At 40.3% G+C, this 16,570-nt stretch overlaps 1 protein-coding gene across 2 annotated transcripts in view; it reads left to right on the top strand.

The window, feature by feature from the left end:
* cmtm6 (CKLF-like MARVEL transmembrane domain containing 6) overlaps positions 1 to 15,369 on the top strand; it is an 80,683-nt gene extending 65,314 nt beyond the window's left edge. For both annotated transcript variants that reach the window (XM_060824915.1, XM_060824917.1), the window contains exons 4-5: positions 7,717 to 7,815; positions 11,329 to 15,369. In XM_060824915.1, coding sequence (XP_060680898.1) covers positions 7,717 to 7,815; positions 11,329 to 11,502 — 273 coding nt within the window. In that variant the 3' untranslated portion in view covers positions 11,503 to 15,369. The remainder of the gene's footprint in view (positions 1 to 7,716; positions 7,816 to 11,328) is intronic.
* Positions 15,370 to 16,570: the final 1,201 nt, after the last annotated feature.

Below are 16,570 nucleotides of genomic sequence, written 5' to 3' on the forward strand. Positions count from 1 at the left end.
TCTCTCCTTATAACTCGAGTCCTCCAATCCTGGCAACAACCTTGTACGTTTTTTTCTGCATCTTTTCTAGCTTATCAACGTCCTTCCTATAGCAGGACAGCCAGAATTGTACACCGTATTCTAAAAGTGGTCTCAACAATCTCTTGTATAGCCATAACATGATGTCCCAAATCCTATAATCCATGCTGTGACCAATGAAGGCAGTAGTGCCAAACATCGTCAACACCACCCTGTCTACCTGCAATGCCACTTTCCAGAAACTATGAACCTGAACCCCTTGGTCCCTCTGTTCAATAACACTCCCCAATGCCTCACTATTAACTGTATAAGTCCTGCCCTGATGACTCAGTGGTTAGCACTGCTGCCTCACAGTGCTAGAGATCTGGGTTCAATTCCAGCCAGGGGTGACTGTCTGTGTGGAGTGTGTACATTCTCCCTGTGTCTGTGTGGGTTTCCTCTGGGTGCTCTAGTTTCATCCCACAGTCCAAGGATGTGCAGATTAGGTGAATTGGCCATGCTAAATTGTCCATTATATTCAGGGGTGTACAAGTTAGGTACATTAGTCAAGGGTAAATATAGGTTATTAGAGGAGGGGATTGGGTCTGGGTGGGTTACTGCTCAGAGGGTTTGTGTGGATTTGTTGGGCCAAATGGCCTGTTTCCACACTGTAGGGATTCTATGATTCTATTCTGGTTTACCTTACCAAAATACAACACCTCACATTCATCTAAATTAAACATCATCTGCTATTTTTCTACCCATTGGCCCATCTAATCAAGATCTTGTTGTACTGTTTGATAACCTTCTTCACAGTCCACTGCGCCATCAATTTTAGTGCCATCCACAAATTTACTAACCACTTCTCCTATGTTTGCAACTACATCGTTGATATAAATGTCGAACAAGAGTGGACCCAGACCAGGCAAAATGATTGAGAGAAAAATCCTCTAAATCTGGATTTTGGATTTGCCTAAAAAATAAATGATTAGTACTTAATAATGACAATTCATTTTAAACTATCAGATTTTATAAATCAAAAATCGGGAAACTGCTCACTGTTAATGGGAATTATTACGAAGAAATCCTTTCATATAAGGCATCCCTTCCCTCACAACACACATTAAAGGTGTGGTCAGTCACCTTTCTTGTATGTGATGTGTCAAAATTAAGTGGTCACCACATTAACTGTAATAAGACCAGCTTTTCATAACTGTTCATATGACAAGCCACTCACTTGGGTTCAGTTATTAAAACATACAGGTTCCTTCGTATGAACTTCCTAAATGGTAATGGGTTAGTGTAGTGATTTTGATAACATTCAGATCTTGCTGCATTTGGACATGCATGGTACTTAACATTGTGCAGTTCATCAATAACCATCCCCACCTCTGACCTTATGATGGGAAGATCATTAAAGCGGCTGAAGATAGTTGGGCCAAGGACACTGTCCTGAAGATGTCCTGCTGCTGAGATGATTGATCTTGAACAACTGCAGTCATTCTATTTTGTGTTGATATGGCTCCAATCAATGGAGTGTGTTCCCCTGATTTCCATTGATTCCAGTTTGGCTGGGGTTCCTTGATACCACATTCATTAAAGTACAGCCTTGATGTTAAGGGCTGTCACTCTCACCTCCCCTCTGGAATTCAGGTCGTTTGTCCACATTTGAAGCAAGGTTGGAATGAGATCGGGAGGTGAGTGGCCCTGGTGGAACCCAAACCAAGTGCCAGTGAAGAGGCGATTGCTAAGCAACTGCTCCTTATCAGCACTGTTGAAGACACCTTCCATCACTTAAGACCAAGAGTAGACAGATGAGGTAGAAATTGGCCAGGCTGCATTTATCCTGCTTTTTTTTGTACAGAGCATACCTGGACAACTTTTGGATAGATGTCAGTGTGCAGCCGTACTTGAACAACTTGCTTCGAGACACAGTTAATTCTGGAGCACATGTCATAGGTATCAGGAATGGTGTCAGGGTCCATTGTCTTTGTAATATCCACTTGTTTTTTTTTATATTGTGTGGAGTAAATCACATTGACTGAAGCCTGACTTCTGTATCTGGGGACCCCTGAAAGAGGTCAAGATAAACTCAAAAATCTTTTTCTTTTCAATATTAATATTTACAAAAAAAAAGAGGCCAAGAAGGATCATCCACACATTCCAGTCTTGGGCCTTCTGCACTGCTGAGCTGTTATAGAGTTTAGAGATGGGCTGATTGTGACTCTCCATTTGGAGACAATTATTCAACTGAATTGTCAAGGTCTTTTCCCTAGGCGGGGGAGTCCAGAACTCGAGGGCATGGGTTTAGGGTGAGAAGGAAAAGATTTAAAAGGGCAACTTTTTCATGTAGAAGGTGGTACATGTATGGAATGAGCTGCCGGAGGAAATATTGGAGACTGGGACAATTGTAACATTTAAGACATCAGGATGGATGTAAGGGGAGGCTATGGCCCAGTGGTATTACCACTGCGTTGTTAATCCAGAGTAATATCCTGGGGTACCAAATTTGAATCCTGCCACAGTAGATTGTGGAATTTGCACTCAATAAACATCTGGAATTAAGAGTCAAATGGTGACCATTAATCCAAGCCGGTTGTTGGGGAAAACCCATCTGGTTCACTAATCTCTTTTAGGGAAAGACACTGCCATCTTTACCTGGTCTGTCTTACATGTGACTCCAGATGTACAACAATGTGGTTTACTCTTAATTGTCTGATGGACAATAAATGCTGACGTAGCTAACAATGCCTTCACCCTGTCAAAACATTTTTAAAAAATTAATAGGAATGGTTTAGAGAGATATGGGCCAAATGCTGGCAAATGCGACTAGATATAAGATATCTGGTCGGCATGGATGAGTTGATCCGAAGGGTCTGTTTCCATGCTGGAGGACTCTATGGCTCAGACAAATGCTACTAACTTGTGGTGACCTCCTTGATCGTCCTCATTGTGACCTGCAAAGGTACCCTTGTTTTCTTAGCTTCACTCACTCACTTCCCCTGTCATTGTAAAATATTGGCTGCTGTTAGATTCACTCTTTCTGAACAGAACAGCAGAGGCACACTTGCAGTTGCTGATGCCAATCTGTTTATTAAGCACTCTTTTGAATCTCAAATCATTCAGTAATAATTTACAGTGCATCGCATTGAACTTCTACTGGTTATGCGTTTTTAAAAATTTAATTGATTATAAAATGCAGCAATATTAATGCTTTACCTTGTTCGAAACCATTCTGTTGGATTAGGATTGTGATGTGAAGCCCGTCAGTTGATTAGTGGTACACTTACAGAATTAACATAGGGTAAATAAATAACACAGGACAGAAACACAAGTTTTGTGGACTGAATTGTACCATAATCCCCAGCACACTCCCACAAAGAAGTAGGTAAGTACCCACCCACAAGAAGGCTGCTCCTTCACAAAAACCTGCTGGGTATTCACTTGCTTTGATTCTTTCCCTGCTGAGGGCAAAATAGCAGAAGGGATCAGTCAGAACATTTGAGTATTGTAGTTGGGACATCTTGTTGCAGCTGTACAATACATTGGTGAGGCCACACGTGGAGTTTTGGGTGCAGTTCTGATTTGTCCTATTATAGAAAGGATATTATTAAACTAGAAAGATGCAGAGAAGGTTTACAAGGATATTTTTGGACTAGAAGGTTTGAGAGTTAAGAAGAGGCTGGGTAGGCTGGGAATTTTTTTTCTCTGGAGCTTGAGAGAATGAGGGGTGCCCTTTTAGAGATCTATAAAATCATGAGAGGCATAGATAAGATAGCTAGCCAACAGCTTTTTCCCATGGAAGGGGAGTCTAAAAGTAGAGGACGCAGGTTTAAAGTGAGACTCAAGGGTCCAGGGAACAATTTTTTCATGCAGAGGATGGTGAGTGTTTGGAGTGGGTGCCAGAGGTAGTGGTGGAGGTGAGTACAATTTTGTCATTTTGAGGAACGTTTGGACAAGTACATTGGATGGGATAGGTAAGGTGGGATATGGACCACATGCAGGCGAATGGGTCTAGTTTAATTGTGAAAGCTGGGCAGCGTGAACAAGTTGGGCCGAAGAGCCTGTTTCCATGTTGTAAACCTGTGTGACTATGGCAAAAGGAGGCCTTGAAGTGACCATTAATTAGAAACCTATCGGTCTCTTGTATTGTCCCAATGTCGGACTGTTCAATGCCCCTTCCACCCTCACAAAAATGGGGGATGGGTAGGGGGTAGACAGAATGGCAGAAAGTGAGTCACATTTTACAAGCCAACTTTCAACATGGAGGCAGTGAGTGTGTTTAAAAAAAAACAAAAATTCCTTTGTTGCTGAGCACTGATAAATGTTTATGGATTCAACTGTGTTAAAGCTTTATAATTGCATGTGTACTATGCTTTTAAGGATTCCACACACGCTGTACAGGCACTGTTTGCACTCTGTTTGGCCTTGCATTTGCAAGGTGCAGACACACTGAACAGTTGGTTGCTGTAATATCTGTTTCATACCTTGTAATGTGTTTGACTGGTCTACACTAACCCATGAATTTCCTCAATTCCTAACATCCAATTTAATTAGTTGACCATGATTGTTAAAATAATGCAGATCGTCTGATGGGGACGTGCTTGTGGTACAGTGGTAGTGATCCCACCACTGTATTAGGAGGCACAGGTTTAAGTCCCACCTGCTCTAGAGGTGTATAATAACCTCCCCGAACAGATCAGTTAGAAAAATAGGTTAAATAAAAGAAAAAGACAGACTCGCTTCCTAAAACATTGCCTATGAGTACCAAAGATCAGTTGTCCAGCTGTTTTAAGAAAATAAGTTATGCGCTGGTTCTTGTACCTCAAATTTGCAGGTGAAGGAGAGCCATAAGATGGGGTGCCATTCTAGTTTACAAGATTAGATTAGACTTACAGTGTGGAAACAGGCCCTTCGGCCCAACAAGTCCACACCGACCCGCCGAAGCGCAACCCACCCATACCCCTAACCTAACACTACGGGCAATTTAGCATGGTCAATTCACCTAACCCGCACATCTTTGGACTGTGGGGAGGCTTGTTTATTCCTGGGCCTCTTCCTGTTGCTCTATTCCTGATAAAGGGCTTTTGCCCGAAATGTCGATTTTCCTGCTCCTCGGATGCTGCCTGAACTGCTGTGCTTTTCCAGCACCACTCTAATCCAGAATCTGGTTTCCAGCATCTGCAGTCATTGTTTTTGCCCAGTTTGTAACCTGGAAATGTCAAGGGATGGATGCCACCTTCATGGTACCCCCAGGTACACTGCCAGTCCTGTAGCTGTTAGATTGATTGGCAGCTCCAGGATGCTGTCAAATAGTTACAGGACAAGAAAACAAGACAGAGATAGATTGTTCCTAACATTTCGATGTGAGCTTCAGCTGTGTGTTGTAATAATGATACCCAGCTCTGCTTCTCTACAATCTCTCTCTCAAATCCTCCTTCTATTTCTGATATGCCATGCTGCTTGTCAAATTAACCTTTTCAAATTATACATTTACTTTGGGATTACTGCTAGGGAATGTTCTGGACACTTGCTGATGAGCTGCATCATACAGGAATAACTGTATGCCTGTAGGTTGTAATAAGAGCTCTTTGTCTCAACAAACTGTATTGAAATGAGCACCTGCTCATGTAAACTCATGCGTTACTTGCAATGTTAGTAAAGAGGAACTTTCAAAGATGTGCAGAGCCTGATATCAGAAATTTAAATCTATTTTGAAATAGTAATTTTGAGAGAAAACCATTCCGGGGGAGTGTGCCTATGTCCTACCAGCCCCCACCCACAATGATTTTCCTTCCTGTTTCTGAGCGTGTGCAGTCTACTGATTAAAGAGGCAGTCATCTAATTTATTGAGCTTGTACTTCCACCATGTTTGATATCAGTAAATGTGTCTATTTATGAACCAGAAATGTGTGACAAATTCAGTCTGCCAGGATATTTGTCGTCACACTTGGTTTTCATACATTTTGTAACATGTGACATCTTCGTGTCTTTTCAGTGAATCTGGGGTGTTTACTACACATTGATATTCCTATTGCCTTTTGTGCTGCCTGGTGCATATCAATATTGAAGGAATCCAGTTCCCTTGGCATCAACTAACTTGATAGAAAAGCAAAAAGAAGCCAAAGTTTGAAAGATTTTTCTTCAGTTGCTTGCGTGATCTGAAATGCAAACTGTTTGCTGCCACCTCCTATTTTCTCAGCTGCTTAGGTTAAAGCACACATTGAACCATTTAAACAGAGCAGCTCTATGCTGTCTGCCATTACATAAGAAAGACTCCTGTGTGCACTGAAAACTAGCAGTTCTTTTCCTCTTGTACTTGATACAGAGAAACCAATTCATTTGAATAAAGCATATTCCAAGTCAGTCTGATGGAAGTTTTAAAATATCAGTTTTCCATTGGCCGGTACATTAGTAACTTATTGCCAAAAGTCTTTACTAGAAAAGTGAAGGAGGCAGTTGGGATTTTGTTTCCACAATGCAGGTTATTTTAGATTTAGAATGTCTTAACAGAAATACTAGTGTAGCTAAATGCCAACATTTGTAAGACAGGGAGTGAATAAGTGATGGACTGCTTTTTGTGACAGCTGGTACAGGATCTGATTATCCTCCTGAATTATAAGATACTCTGATACTACACTGGCCTTCATTGTCAGCTTAATGCAACAGTTGTACATCTAATCTGAAGGTTGAGAGTTCAAGCACATTAATCCGGGATACCACTTCAGTGAAGTTGAGAGTGTAATTTTATTGGAGATACCATCAGATTAATCCACACTCCTTTTCAGTCAATAAATGGATCTGGTGACACTTTATGCTGGAGAAGAGAGAAATCGCCAGTGTGCTTGTTACTGTCTATCCCTCGGTATATAAACCTCTAAAGTTTGCTGCTGCCTCATTAGTGCATGTGTGCATTTCAAGACAATTAATTTACTGTGAGAAACTTTGATATTTTAAGGATATTAAAAGTACTATGTCAATGTGAATTATTTCATCAAAAAAACAGATTACTGTAAAATTGATAACGACCAGCATGAATTACTTCCATCAGCAAAGATTCTAATTTTAGTCCTGCATTCTATTGGCATCAAATTGGTGCCATGCGGGGCAATTTTTAAGGACTGATGTCTCGCACACATTGGGAACCTCGAAGACCTAACAACCTGTTAATGAATTTATTCAGCCCTGTTTAATGTATCCTCAACAGGAGTCATGAGTCTTTTAACGATTCGTTGGGAAATTTTTGAAATTAGTGAAGAGTTTACAGCAGTTGTTAGGAGCTAAAATGTAGATAAAAAAGAAATACCCCAAAGGTAAATTGAATGAACAGTGAGAAAGTTCACCTCCGTCTTTGCCATTAAGAGTGCAGGTGATTAAAGGGACCTCAAAGTTATAGGAATAGATGAGGTAAACACAGCATGTTAATTAAATCATCAACAAAATAGCATCAGTCAATAATTATGGGCTTTTGTGGAGAGCAAGTTTAGAACAACTAGTGGGGAAAAAGGTTTCTTTACTAATATTTATGGCAATCTGCTAGACAATGTAATAAACATTAAAAAAGGAATGGGACTAATGTTAGATGATATCATGAAGAGAGCTTAAGTACTTGGAACACAGCGGTGCATCAAACAGCCCTTCTCATTCATGACTTGTTTTCAAAAAATGTATGCAGCACCTTCCTCAAAATTCACTCTGCATCCTTTTCTTTTCCTCCAGGACTTTTTTTACACTCTTGTGATTGGGATTCTGTTCCTCATTGCTGCCATTGTGTTTGCCGCAAAGAATGATGGGTCTGATTTGGAGAAAACATCTGTGGTAAGTTTTGTTTTAAAAAATACCTTTTAATTTCAATCTCCCTTGTTTCAGGCTCTGTAAAATGATATCAGATTTTGCTTGGACCACAGTTCTTTGAGCATTAGTAGCCTTCCAATTAGCTTCCTCGAGGGTTGGCGGGCTGTTTGTACGTGACTAAAAACCAAAAGAACTGTGGATGCTATTAATCAGAAACAAAAACAGAAAAGCGCAGTAGGTTGGAAGCATCTGTGAAGAGAAATCAGAGTTAACATTTCGGGTCTGGTGACCCGCCCTCAATGCTTCCTGAAACATTAACTCTGATTTCTCTTCACAGATGCTGCTAGACCCACTGAGCTTTCCAGCAACATCTGTTTTTGTGTTTGAAGCTGGTGATAGTTTTATGTGGTTAAATTTCTCAGGCTAAAAATCTGGGTATGTTGTCAGACTTGGTCTCGAAGTTGCAAAGGCATGGCCTGCCTTTATCCATGTGATCGAAGTATCAATTGTAATTGGTCCTCAGGCCTCCGATAAATAAAAATCTGCCACCACCGATCGAACCTCCACAGGCAGATCACTGAACAGAAGGGAGACAAAACAATTTCGAGCCACTCACGTCATCAGTAGCAGTCCTCCAATATGTCCCAGGAGCCATTTCATGTTGAACCAATCATTCATATTATCTTAAAACAAAACAATATGTAACTAAATAGAACCTGTAAAACATGGAGCATTAATGAACCTGATGTGTGTCATTTGGTTAATTGTTGGGATTTTTTTAATAGATATTTTTATTGGAAATTTAACATTTTGACAAATTTACAAAAATAAGCAGACTTTTCAAGCACAAACATTAATATAGAAATAAATCTTAAATATATAATCATCAAAATTCAACTAATCCACAATCATCCAGAGTGTATAGTTGAGTCGCTTACATCCTTCAAATAAGAGAAAATGTTCTCTAATACACTCATAACAGTATGATAAAAAGGAAGCTATTTCCAAACAATAAGAACAAAAAAAAATTAAACATGTTTGAATGGAGATCTTCCCCCTTGTTCTCAGGGGGCCTTACTACCTTTCCAACGTTCCACCATATCCTCTCCCAAACTGTGTCCCACCCTCGACTCGGGCGCTCCTTAATAGGATTTAGATATAATACCGAACTAGAGTTAACAGTGAGCGCCGCACCCCCACCCATACCTGAGTATATCTGATAGCATCAATTCCACGTACAAACACACATAACTATAAAATTACAACTCCAACAGATTACAGTTAAGTATAATAACATAAGATAGCAAGAAAGACAACCCCGCTCCCAGAGGCAAAAGTAAAGTAGAATAAAGTATCCATTTCTCCCCACGGAGTGTGTGAGAGGCAAGCCAACATAAATTGTCTCTTACGATTTATTTAACCGAGTCTAAAAGTTTCTTGGCCTCTTCCGGTGATCTAAAATTATACTCGGATCCTTCGTGGGTAAAGCATAACGTCGCTGGGTAGCGTAAGGTGTATTGAATATTTAAGTCCCTTAAACATTTCTTCACCTCATCAAACGCCTTCCTTCTTCGGGCCAAAGCCGGGGAGAAGTCCTGAAATAACATAATCTTGGATTCTTCATGAATCATAGCTTTAGGATCCTTTCCAAGCTTTCTGGAGGCATCCAGGAGTATCTGCCTCTCCCTATAACTCTGCAGCCGGAACAGGACCGGGCATGGGCGCTGGTTTGGGCCAGATCCGCGTACTGTGACCCGGTAGGCCCACTCCACCCTTACCCGGTCCGATTCAGCCCCCAGGTTTAAAAGCTGGGGCAACCATTGCTCCAGAAATACTGCTAACTTTCCTTTCCCTTCTTGCTCGGGAAGGCCCAGCAACCGAATATTCTTTCTCCGATTTCTGTTGTCAATATCATACATTTAAATTTCAAAGGCCCTGATTCTCTGCTCGAGGGTTCGCACCTGTTCTGCAGCTGTTTGAGCTGCAGCCTCGGAGGTCGTGGCCTTTAGTTCCGCCCCCTCCACTCGGCCCTGCAATTCCCCGATAGTTTGATTCTGTTTTTGCAGCTTTTCTTCGAATGCATTCCATCTCTGTCGGGATTCTGCGATGAAATTGACGAGTGTCGATTCCAGTCTGGCAATCATCTCTATAAGGCCTGTTTTTACATCAGCTGCAGCCGGAGGAGAGGAGGGTGGGGGAGGGGTCTTTGTTTTCTGAGAGCTGCGGGGTCCCTTTGATTTACTCATTATCCACTCAGTATTAGACTATTTAAATATAATATTCAGCAGCTAATTAAGATTAAAGAAATTTTTTGGGTGGTTTGGCAAGTGTGGTGGGGGCAGGAAACCCACTTTTCCCAGGTTTTGGGAAGGGCTCTGTAGACTCAGACTTGCTGAGTCGCCGCCATCTTGGATCTCCAATTGTTGGGATTTTTATAATGGTATATAGACAGTATTTGTCATCATGCAACCATATGCGAGGTAGGAATTCAGCATAGTTAAATACCTGAAAGTCTTTTAAAGGAACTGATATACTTGAGGCCAATATCAAGATTACATTAATTTACTCACAGAAGATAGATACATTGCAGGCAATCCTGCTTATCCCTTCAGTGCCTCCTTTCTTCACCACCAAACATGCAGCTACAATTTTTAACTATTTATACTATTTGTAGCTTCACTGTAATATGCATCTAGTATTCCATAACCCCTTATTTGTTTCAGTAATGAGCCCCACCAAGCTCATCGTTGTCCTGCTAACCAATCCCCCACGATATTTGATTCAAGTTCCCATTCATCCCAGCTGACCAGATCCTTGTCTGAATACAGTAACAGCAGAAACCACCACTCTCCCAGTGAGGTTTCTGGGTATGTTGAGAACTGCCAGCACCGGGTTGGACAGCCACTTCCTGAGCTAGGACTTCATGTCCCCATGTCCAAATATTCCATTTCCAGCTCTCAAAACTGTAGGGCAGCCCCTTCTCTCCTGACAGGTAGGCTCCCATTGACTTCGTAGTTGAGGTGTAGTTACCATGGCACCCAGTATAATCCAGTCTGTGACTTGACTAGCTTGGGTATTGGCATTCTACCTTCCAAGGAGGTCCCCAGAAGCATCTCAGCACTTTAATATTAAGAAAAGCCAAGTATTATGGGTCTTTATTTTCTCTTCGATCCTTTTTGCTTGAACTTAATTAGTGCAACTCACAGGAATTTCATCCCTACTGCAGTCATGTTAGATTTTCCTGTAATCTGTGTAATATCTGCTTCATAGTAGGGTAATTATAATGGAATGCTTACTGTCTTATATATATGGAGGTGCCAGTGTTGGACTGGGATGTACAAAGTTAAAAATCACACAACACCAGGTTATAGTCCAACAGGTTTAATTAGCAGCACTAGCTTTCGGAGCAGCGCTCCAAAAGCTAGTGTGCTTCTAATTAAACCTGTTGAACTATAACCTGGTGTTATGTGATTTTTAACTTTGTCTGTAATATTGTTTAACTGGACCATTTCTCATTGTTCTCATTGTTTTCTGTAGGCATTTGGATTCCTGGCTACAATTGCCTTCTTTGTGGATTTGGTGCTGCATTTTCAGAAAGAGGGTCTGCCCTGGAAAGAAAAGGAGGATAAGCCAGTTGAAACCAAAAAAGTTGAGGAAAATGTGAAAGCGGAAACCCAGCCACTTAATGAGCAAGGAAATATACCTGTCTGAGCTACAGAAGCAGTTGTTCTGTTTCTAAAAACAGACCCATTTTTTTATACACATTTGAATTTTAAGTTTCCAAAGTTGTTCAGACAACAATAGCAAAAAAAATCTAAGCTTCTTTATACTTGTTGTTCTGACCAGAGAGCATTTGTTTCTAGATTTGGGGTGGATTCAATAAAAATTGCTTTTTGTCATTTGTCCGTTTATCTGAATACAATCTACTGTAGATCCATTGAAAATTAATGAATTGAACTTGTATCTTAACTATGTGTGATGTTCTGATGCCTCTGCGTGTAGTTTTTTTTTCTCTCTCTCTCTCTCTCTCTCTCTCTCTCTCTCTCTCAGCATTTAAAGATTATTAGGAAGATTAAGCAACTTTTATCTTAAAGCATTTCATAATTATGCCTTTTAGATGCTTGGATCAAATTTTTATGATATAAAAAAACTTTGTAATTTATTTTTGGTGTTGGTGTTCATATTAGTTTTATTTAGCTTTTCAGAAAAATGACCATAGGAATCTCCAGTTTACTTAAACTTGCTTCGAGGAAACATATAAACATGCATTGTCTCATATTCAGTTGTGATTGGGGGGAAATGGCAATCTCATAGTAATGTCATTGAGCCAGTAATCCAGAAGCACAGTGTAGTAGTTAGGGGATAAGCATTCAAATCTCATCATGGAATTTACATTTGGCTTTTAAAAAAAAACTAGATTGAAAGCTAGTCCCAATAATGGTGACACCTAACATTGGTTGTCATAAAAGCCATCTAATTCATTGATAACCTTTAGGCAAGGAAATCTACCATCCTTACCTGGACTGACCTATGTATGACTCCATAGCCATAACAATGTGGTTGACTCATAACCTTCCTCTGAAATGGTGAGGAAAACCACCCAGTTCAGGGCCATTAAGGGATGGGCAACACATCTCAGCTTTGCCAGCAGCTATCACACTTAATGGAAAAATGGAAAGAAAATTATAATTGGGCTGAAATGTGAGCATGAGTAGGCACATGAAATCACCTTGATAATTTCTAAGATTCTTTCTGCTTTGAATTGAAACGGAATTTGTAATTGTAACAGATTTAAATCTATCTTTATTGATGGCCAATGTGGTCATTTGGCATTAAAATTGGCTTTAATCTGAGGATTGATTTCAGGTCAGTTCCGCGCATGTCATGTTTTTAAAAATACTTACATTTTAACTATATTTCACCCCCTGTAACATTAATGCCATTGCGAAGAACTTATTTGGTTTCCAGAGTTCAAAATTATTCTATTAAGTAGTCAAACATTTTGTTTGAACTGACCAAACAGAACAGGTGAAATGTTAATCTATACTAACTGAATTGGGTTTATTTATATGAATTTATTAAATATAACAGTCCAGCCTTAACTGTTGTGTGGCCTTAAAATTGTTACTTACTGGCTGCAATCACTACTGCTGTTACTGTCTGTTGAGTATTTAAATTCCATGTGGGAAGAAGTGGAAAGATAAAGCCATCATAGTCTCACCAGACTATTAGACTGGAGAGAGAACTTGCGGTTTAACTTGAGAAGTCCATTGTAGTAATCTCGGTGAGTGCAGAAATTGAATCTATGCTGTTAGCACCAACCTGTATTGCAAAGCTGCTGTCCACCCAATTAGGCTGACAAATTCATTGATAATGAACGGAAAAAAATTGTTTTCAGGCTTACTGACCGATTTATAAGAGCCAAATATTAACCACGTGCTTTTGTTTTTCATTTAAAATCAAACAGCTTTTCACTTTGAGGACCACTGGTAGTTTTGCACTGGAGGAAAATTCCAGTCAGGTCACCGTGTTCTCAGACATCAGTGACTTGTTAGAATTCTCTGATCCTGTTTTATAATTATTATAGGAATCTCAAGACCCTGAGGTAAGAGGATGATTTTTCTATATCAAGACATTCCAAAAAAAATTTAAACCTATAAATAGATGTTCCTATGTATTCAGAAACCTGGTAGTTTTGATATTTTAATGGATTTTGCACCATTCAGTGCCTTTCATCAAGTTATGTCTGAATGATATAAATTATTATCTGGCAACCTCAAGGTCTCTATATTGTAATATCTATTCATTTGTAATTATCACAGTCTTGCAATGTAATACAAATCACTGTAGAATAAATAGTTTGCTGTCACAAATTCTTTCTTTATCTTGGCTTTACTTTATAGGTGGTGAAATTGGTCTGCACAGTAGTGTGAAATAGAGTCCTGCTGAATCAGCAACTGATATTCACTGTGCCCAAATGTTTGCTCCACTGAAATTCACAGAGATGTTTCACTGAGCTGGATTTTATGGGGCACTATATTTTCTGCTCCTAGCCACCTGCTGACTAAAACAAAGCAAATAGAGGTATAGCCTGTTCTCTAAATTGTGAAAGGCTTTGGAATTCTGGAGTACAAAGGGAATTAGAAGCCCTAGTTCAGGACTCTCTTAAGGTTAACATACTAGTTCAGCTGGCAGTTAGAAAGGCAAATGCAATGTTAGCATTCATTTTAAGAATGTTAGAATACAAGAGGACGGATGTACTGCTGAGACTGTATAAGGCTCCAGCCATACGTGTTTGGAATATTGTGAGCAGTTTTGCTCCCTGTATCTAAGGAAGGATGTGCTGACTTTGGAGGTCCAGAGGAGGTTTACAAGAATAATCCTGGGTTGAAGGATTTGTCATATGAGGAGCAGTTGGGCGCTCTGGGTCTGTACTCAATGCAGTTAGAAGAATGAGAGGGAATGTCATTGAAACTTAACAGAATACTCAGAGGCCAGGATAGAGTGGATGTGGAGATGATGTTTCCACAACATAAGAATGAAGGGACAACCCTTTAGAACTGAGATGAGGAGGAATTTTTTCAGCCAGAGGAGACGGTGAATCTGTGGAAGTCACTTGCTGGGGAAGGCTATGGAGCTAAGTCATTGAATATATTTAAGACAGAGATACTTAAGCTTTTGATGAGTAAGGGGATCAAGGGTTACAAGGAGAAGGCAGAAGGATGGGGTTGTGAAACATATCAGCCATGATCGAATGACAAAGCAGACTAAGCGGGCCAAATGGCCTAATTTTGTTCCTATGTCTTACCTTATAGTTTTATCTCCCAAAACACCAGCTGATTTGCTGCCAATTTACACAGGAAACAGCAATGATTACCAAAGGTGAAGGTCCCCACTACCATCCAGCCTTCAAGGTAAATGTGGGTATCAGTAGGGTCTGACTGGACAGGTCCAGGTGAAGGGATTGGCAGACCAGCTTTGCAGCAAGTGGTGATGAAGTGGTGTGTGTGTGTGTGTGTGTGTTAAACTTCAGGGATAATGCCACTGTGTTTGAACCCATACCACATGATAAAAGCTTTGGGCTATTCACCTGGGGTTACCTGGTGAATAAATAAATAAATAAACAGGCTCAAGGGCACATGGGTTGCATTATGCCCCAAACTCATAAAATCCAAGATGAATTGGAAAAACTCCGTTCAAGCGCACAACTGGCATAGACCAATTTTACTTCTACCAAGGCTTTAATTTTTTTTTCCGTATTTCCAATATTGAGGTTACATACTTGTATTAGGGGCTGTAAAGAAAAGCTGTGTAAGGTCACTTGGAGTCTCCTTGATATGAAGTAAAGATCTTTAATCTGAGGAAGAAATAAAAATGTGCTTCTTCGTTAAATGTGAATTGGATTTCAATAATATTGCAAACCTGTGATTGCAGAACGCTGTTTTATCCTTGCGCTGTAAAAATGTCAACATAGATGCAAACAGATGTATCTGTGAGATATATAGTTGCATGTCTTGAAACAACTGTAATCTGAAAAAACACTATGTATTGCATGTTCAATTAAAGTGACTTTATATACTTTTTTTTATATTTTCATCAATCTTGTGAAAACTACTTTGTATCAACTGAAAAAAACATTCTCTTTACAAATGCTCAAAAAGCAAGTGTTTCTGTGTCTGGGAGTGATACCGTCTGTTCTCGTCAATCAAATCACATTCCATCTGCAGATCCCTGATCGTTCAAAAAAGACAACTGTTTAAATTGTGCCAATCAGGTTGAGAAAAGAAACTGAATAATTTTCCAATATAAGGAGGAATGAGAAGTGTATGCTGGGAGAGACGGAGGAACCTAGTGGTAAACGCCTGAGGCTAATATTCCCAGGACATGGATTTGAATCAAATCATGACAACTGGTGACATTTGAATTTCTCACAAATCTGAAATCAAAGGGCCACTGTTTGGTCACTACCAATCGTTGCAAAAACACATTTGCTTCTGTACCATCCTGCTTTAGAGAAGCAAGTCTGTCCTCCTTACCTGGTCTGACTTACATGTGATTTCAGACCCACTATATTGTGTTGACCCTTCACTGCCCCTCTGAGCAATAAATGGTGGCTTAACTTGCCATGTCCACATCCCATCACTCAAAGAAATAAAAACAATGTAGCCTGCAGGTTTTTACTAACTGGGGCCATGACAATATTTTGCTTAAAGTGTAGGAGACTTCAGTGTCTGAAGTTGACATTACGTATGCACAGTTACATATTATCTTCAAAACACAGTTGCACTAGAAAGTATTTTAACTGGGTGTGGGATAATGGGCCCAACCAATCTAAGGAAGGTGTTGCCCAAGTACCACCAGAACATTACCTACCCCACCAGGGGCCTGAACATTTTAGACCACTGCTACATCACTGTGAAAGATGCCTACCACACGATTCCCCCGCCCTCATTTCAGGAACTCTGATCACAATACTGAGTTTCTTCTCCCGGGCTTACAGGCAAAAGCCCAAGCAGGAGATCCCCTCACAGATACAGGTCTAGTGCTGGTCAGAGAAGGCAGAGGATCAACTCTAGTGCTGTCTGGAGTCGGCTGATTGGGCCGTGTTCAACCAGTGTGCAGGTACCTTGGACGAGTACACCTCCACCATCACAGACTTTATCAGCAAGTGTGTGGAGGACTGCATACCGGGGAAGTCAATCAGGGTGTTCACCTGCAGGGAACCCTGGATGATTCAGGACATATAAAATCTGCTAAAAACCAGGTGTGAGGCCTTCAG

Source organism: Hemiscyllium ocellatum, chromosome 5 (assembly GCF_020745735.1).
Source record: "Hemiscyllium ocellatum isolate sHemOce1 chromosome 5, sHemOce1.pat.X.cur, whole genome shotgun sequence".
In the NCBI taxonomy this organism is placed as follows: Eukaryota; Metazoa; Chordata; class Chondrichthyes; order Orectolobiformes; family Hemiscylliidae; genus Hemiscyllium; species Hemiscyllium ocellatum.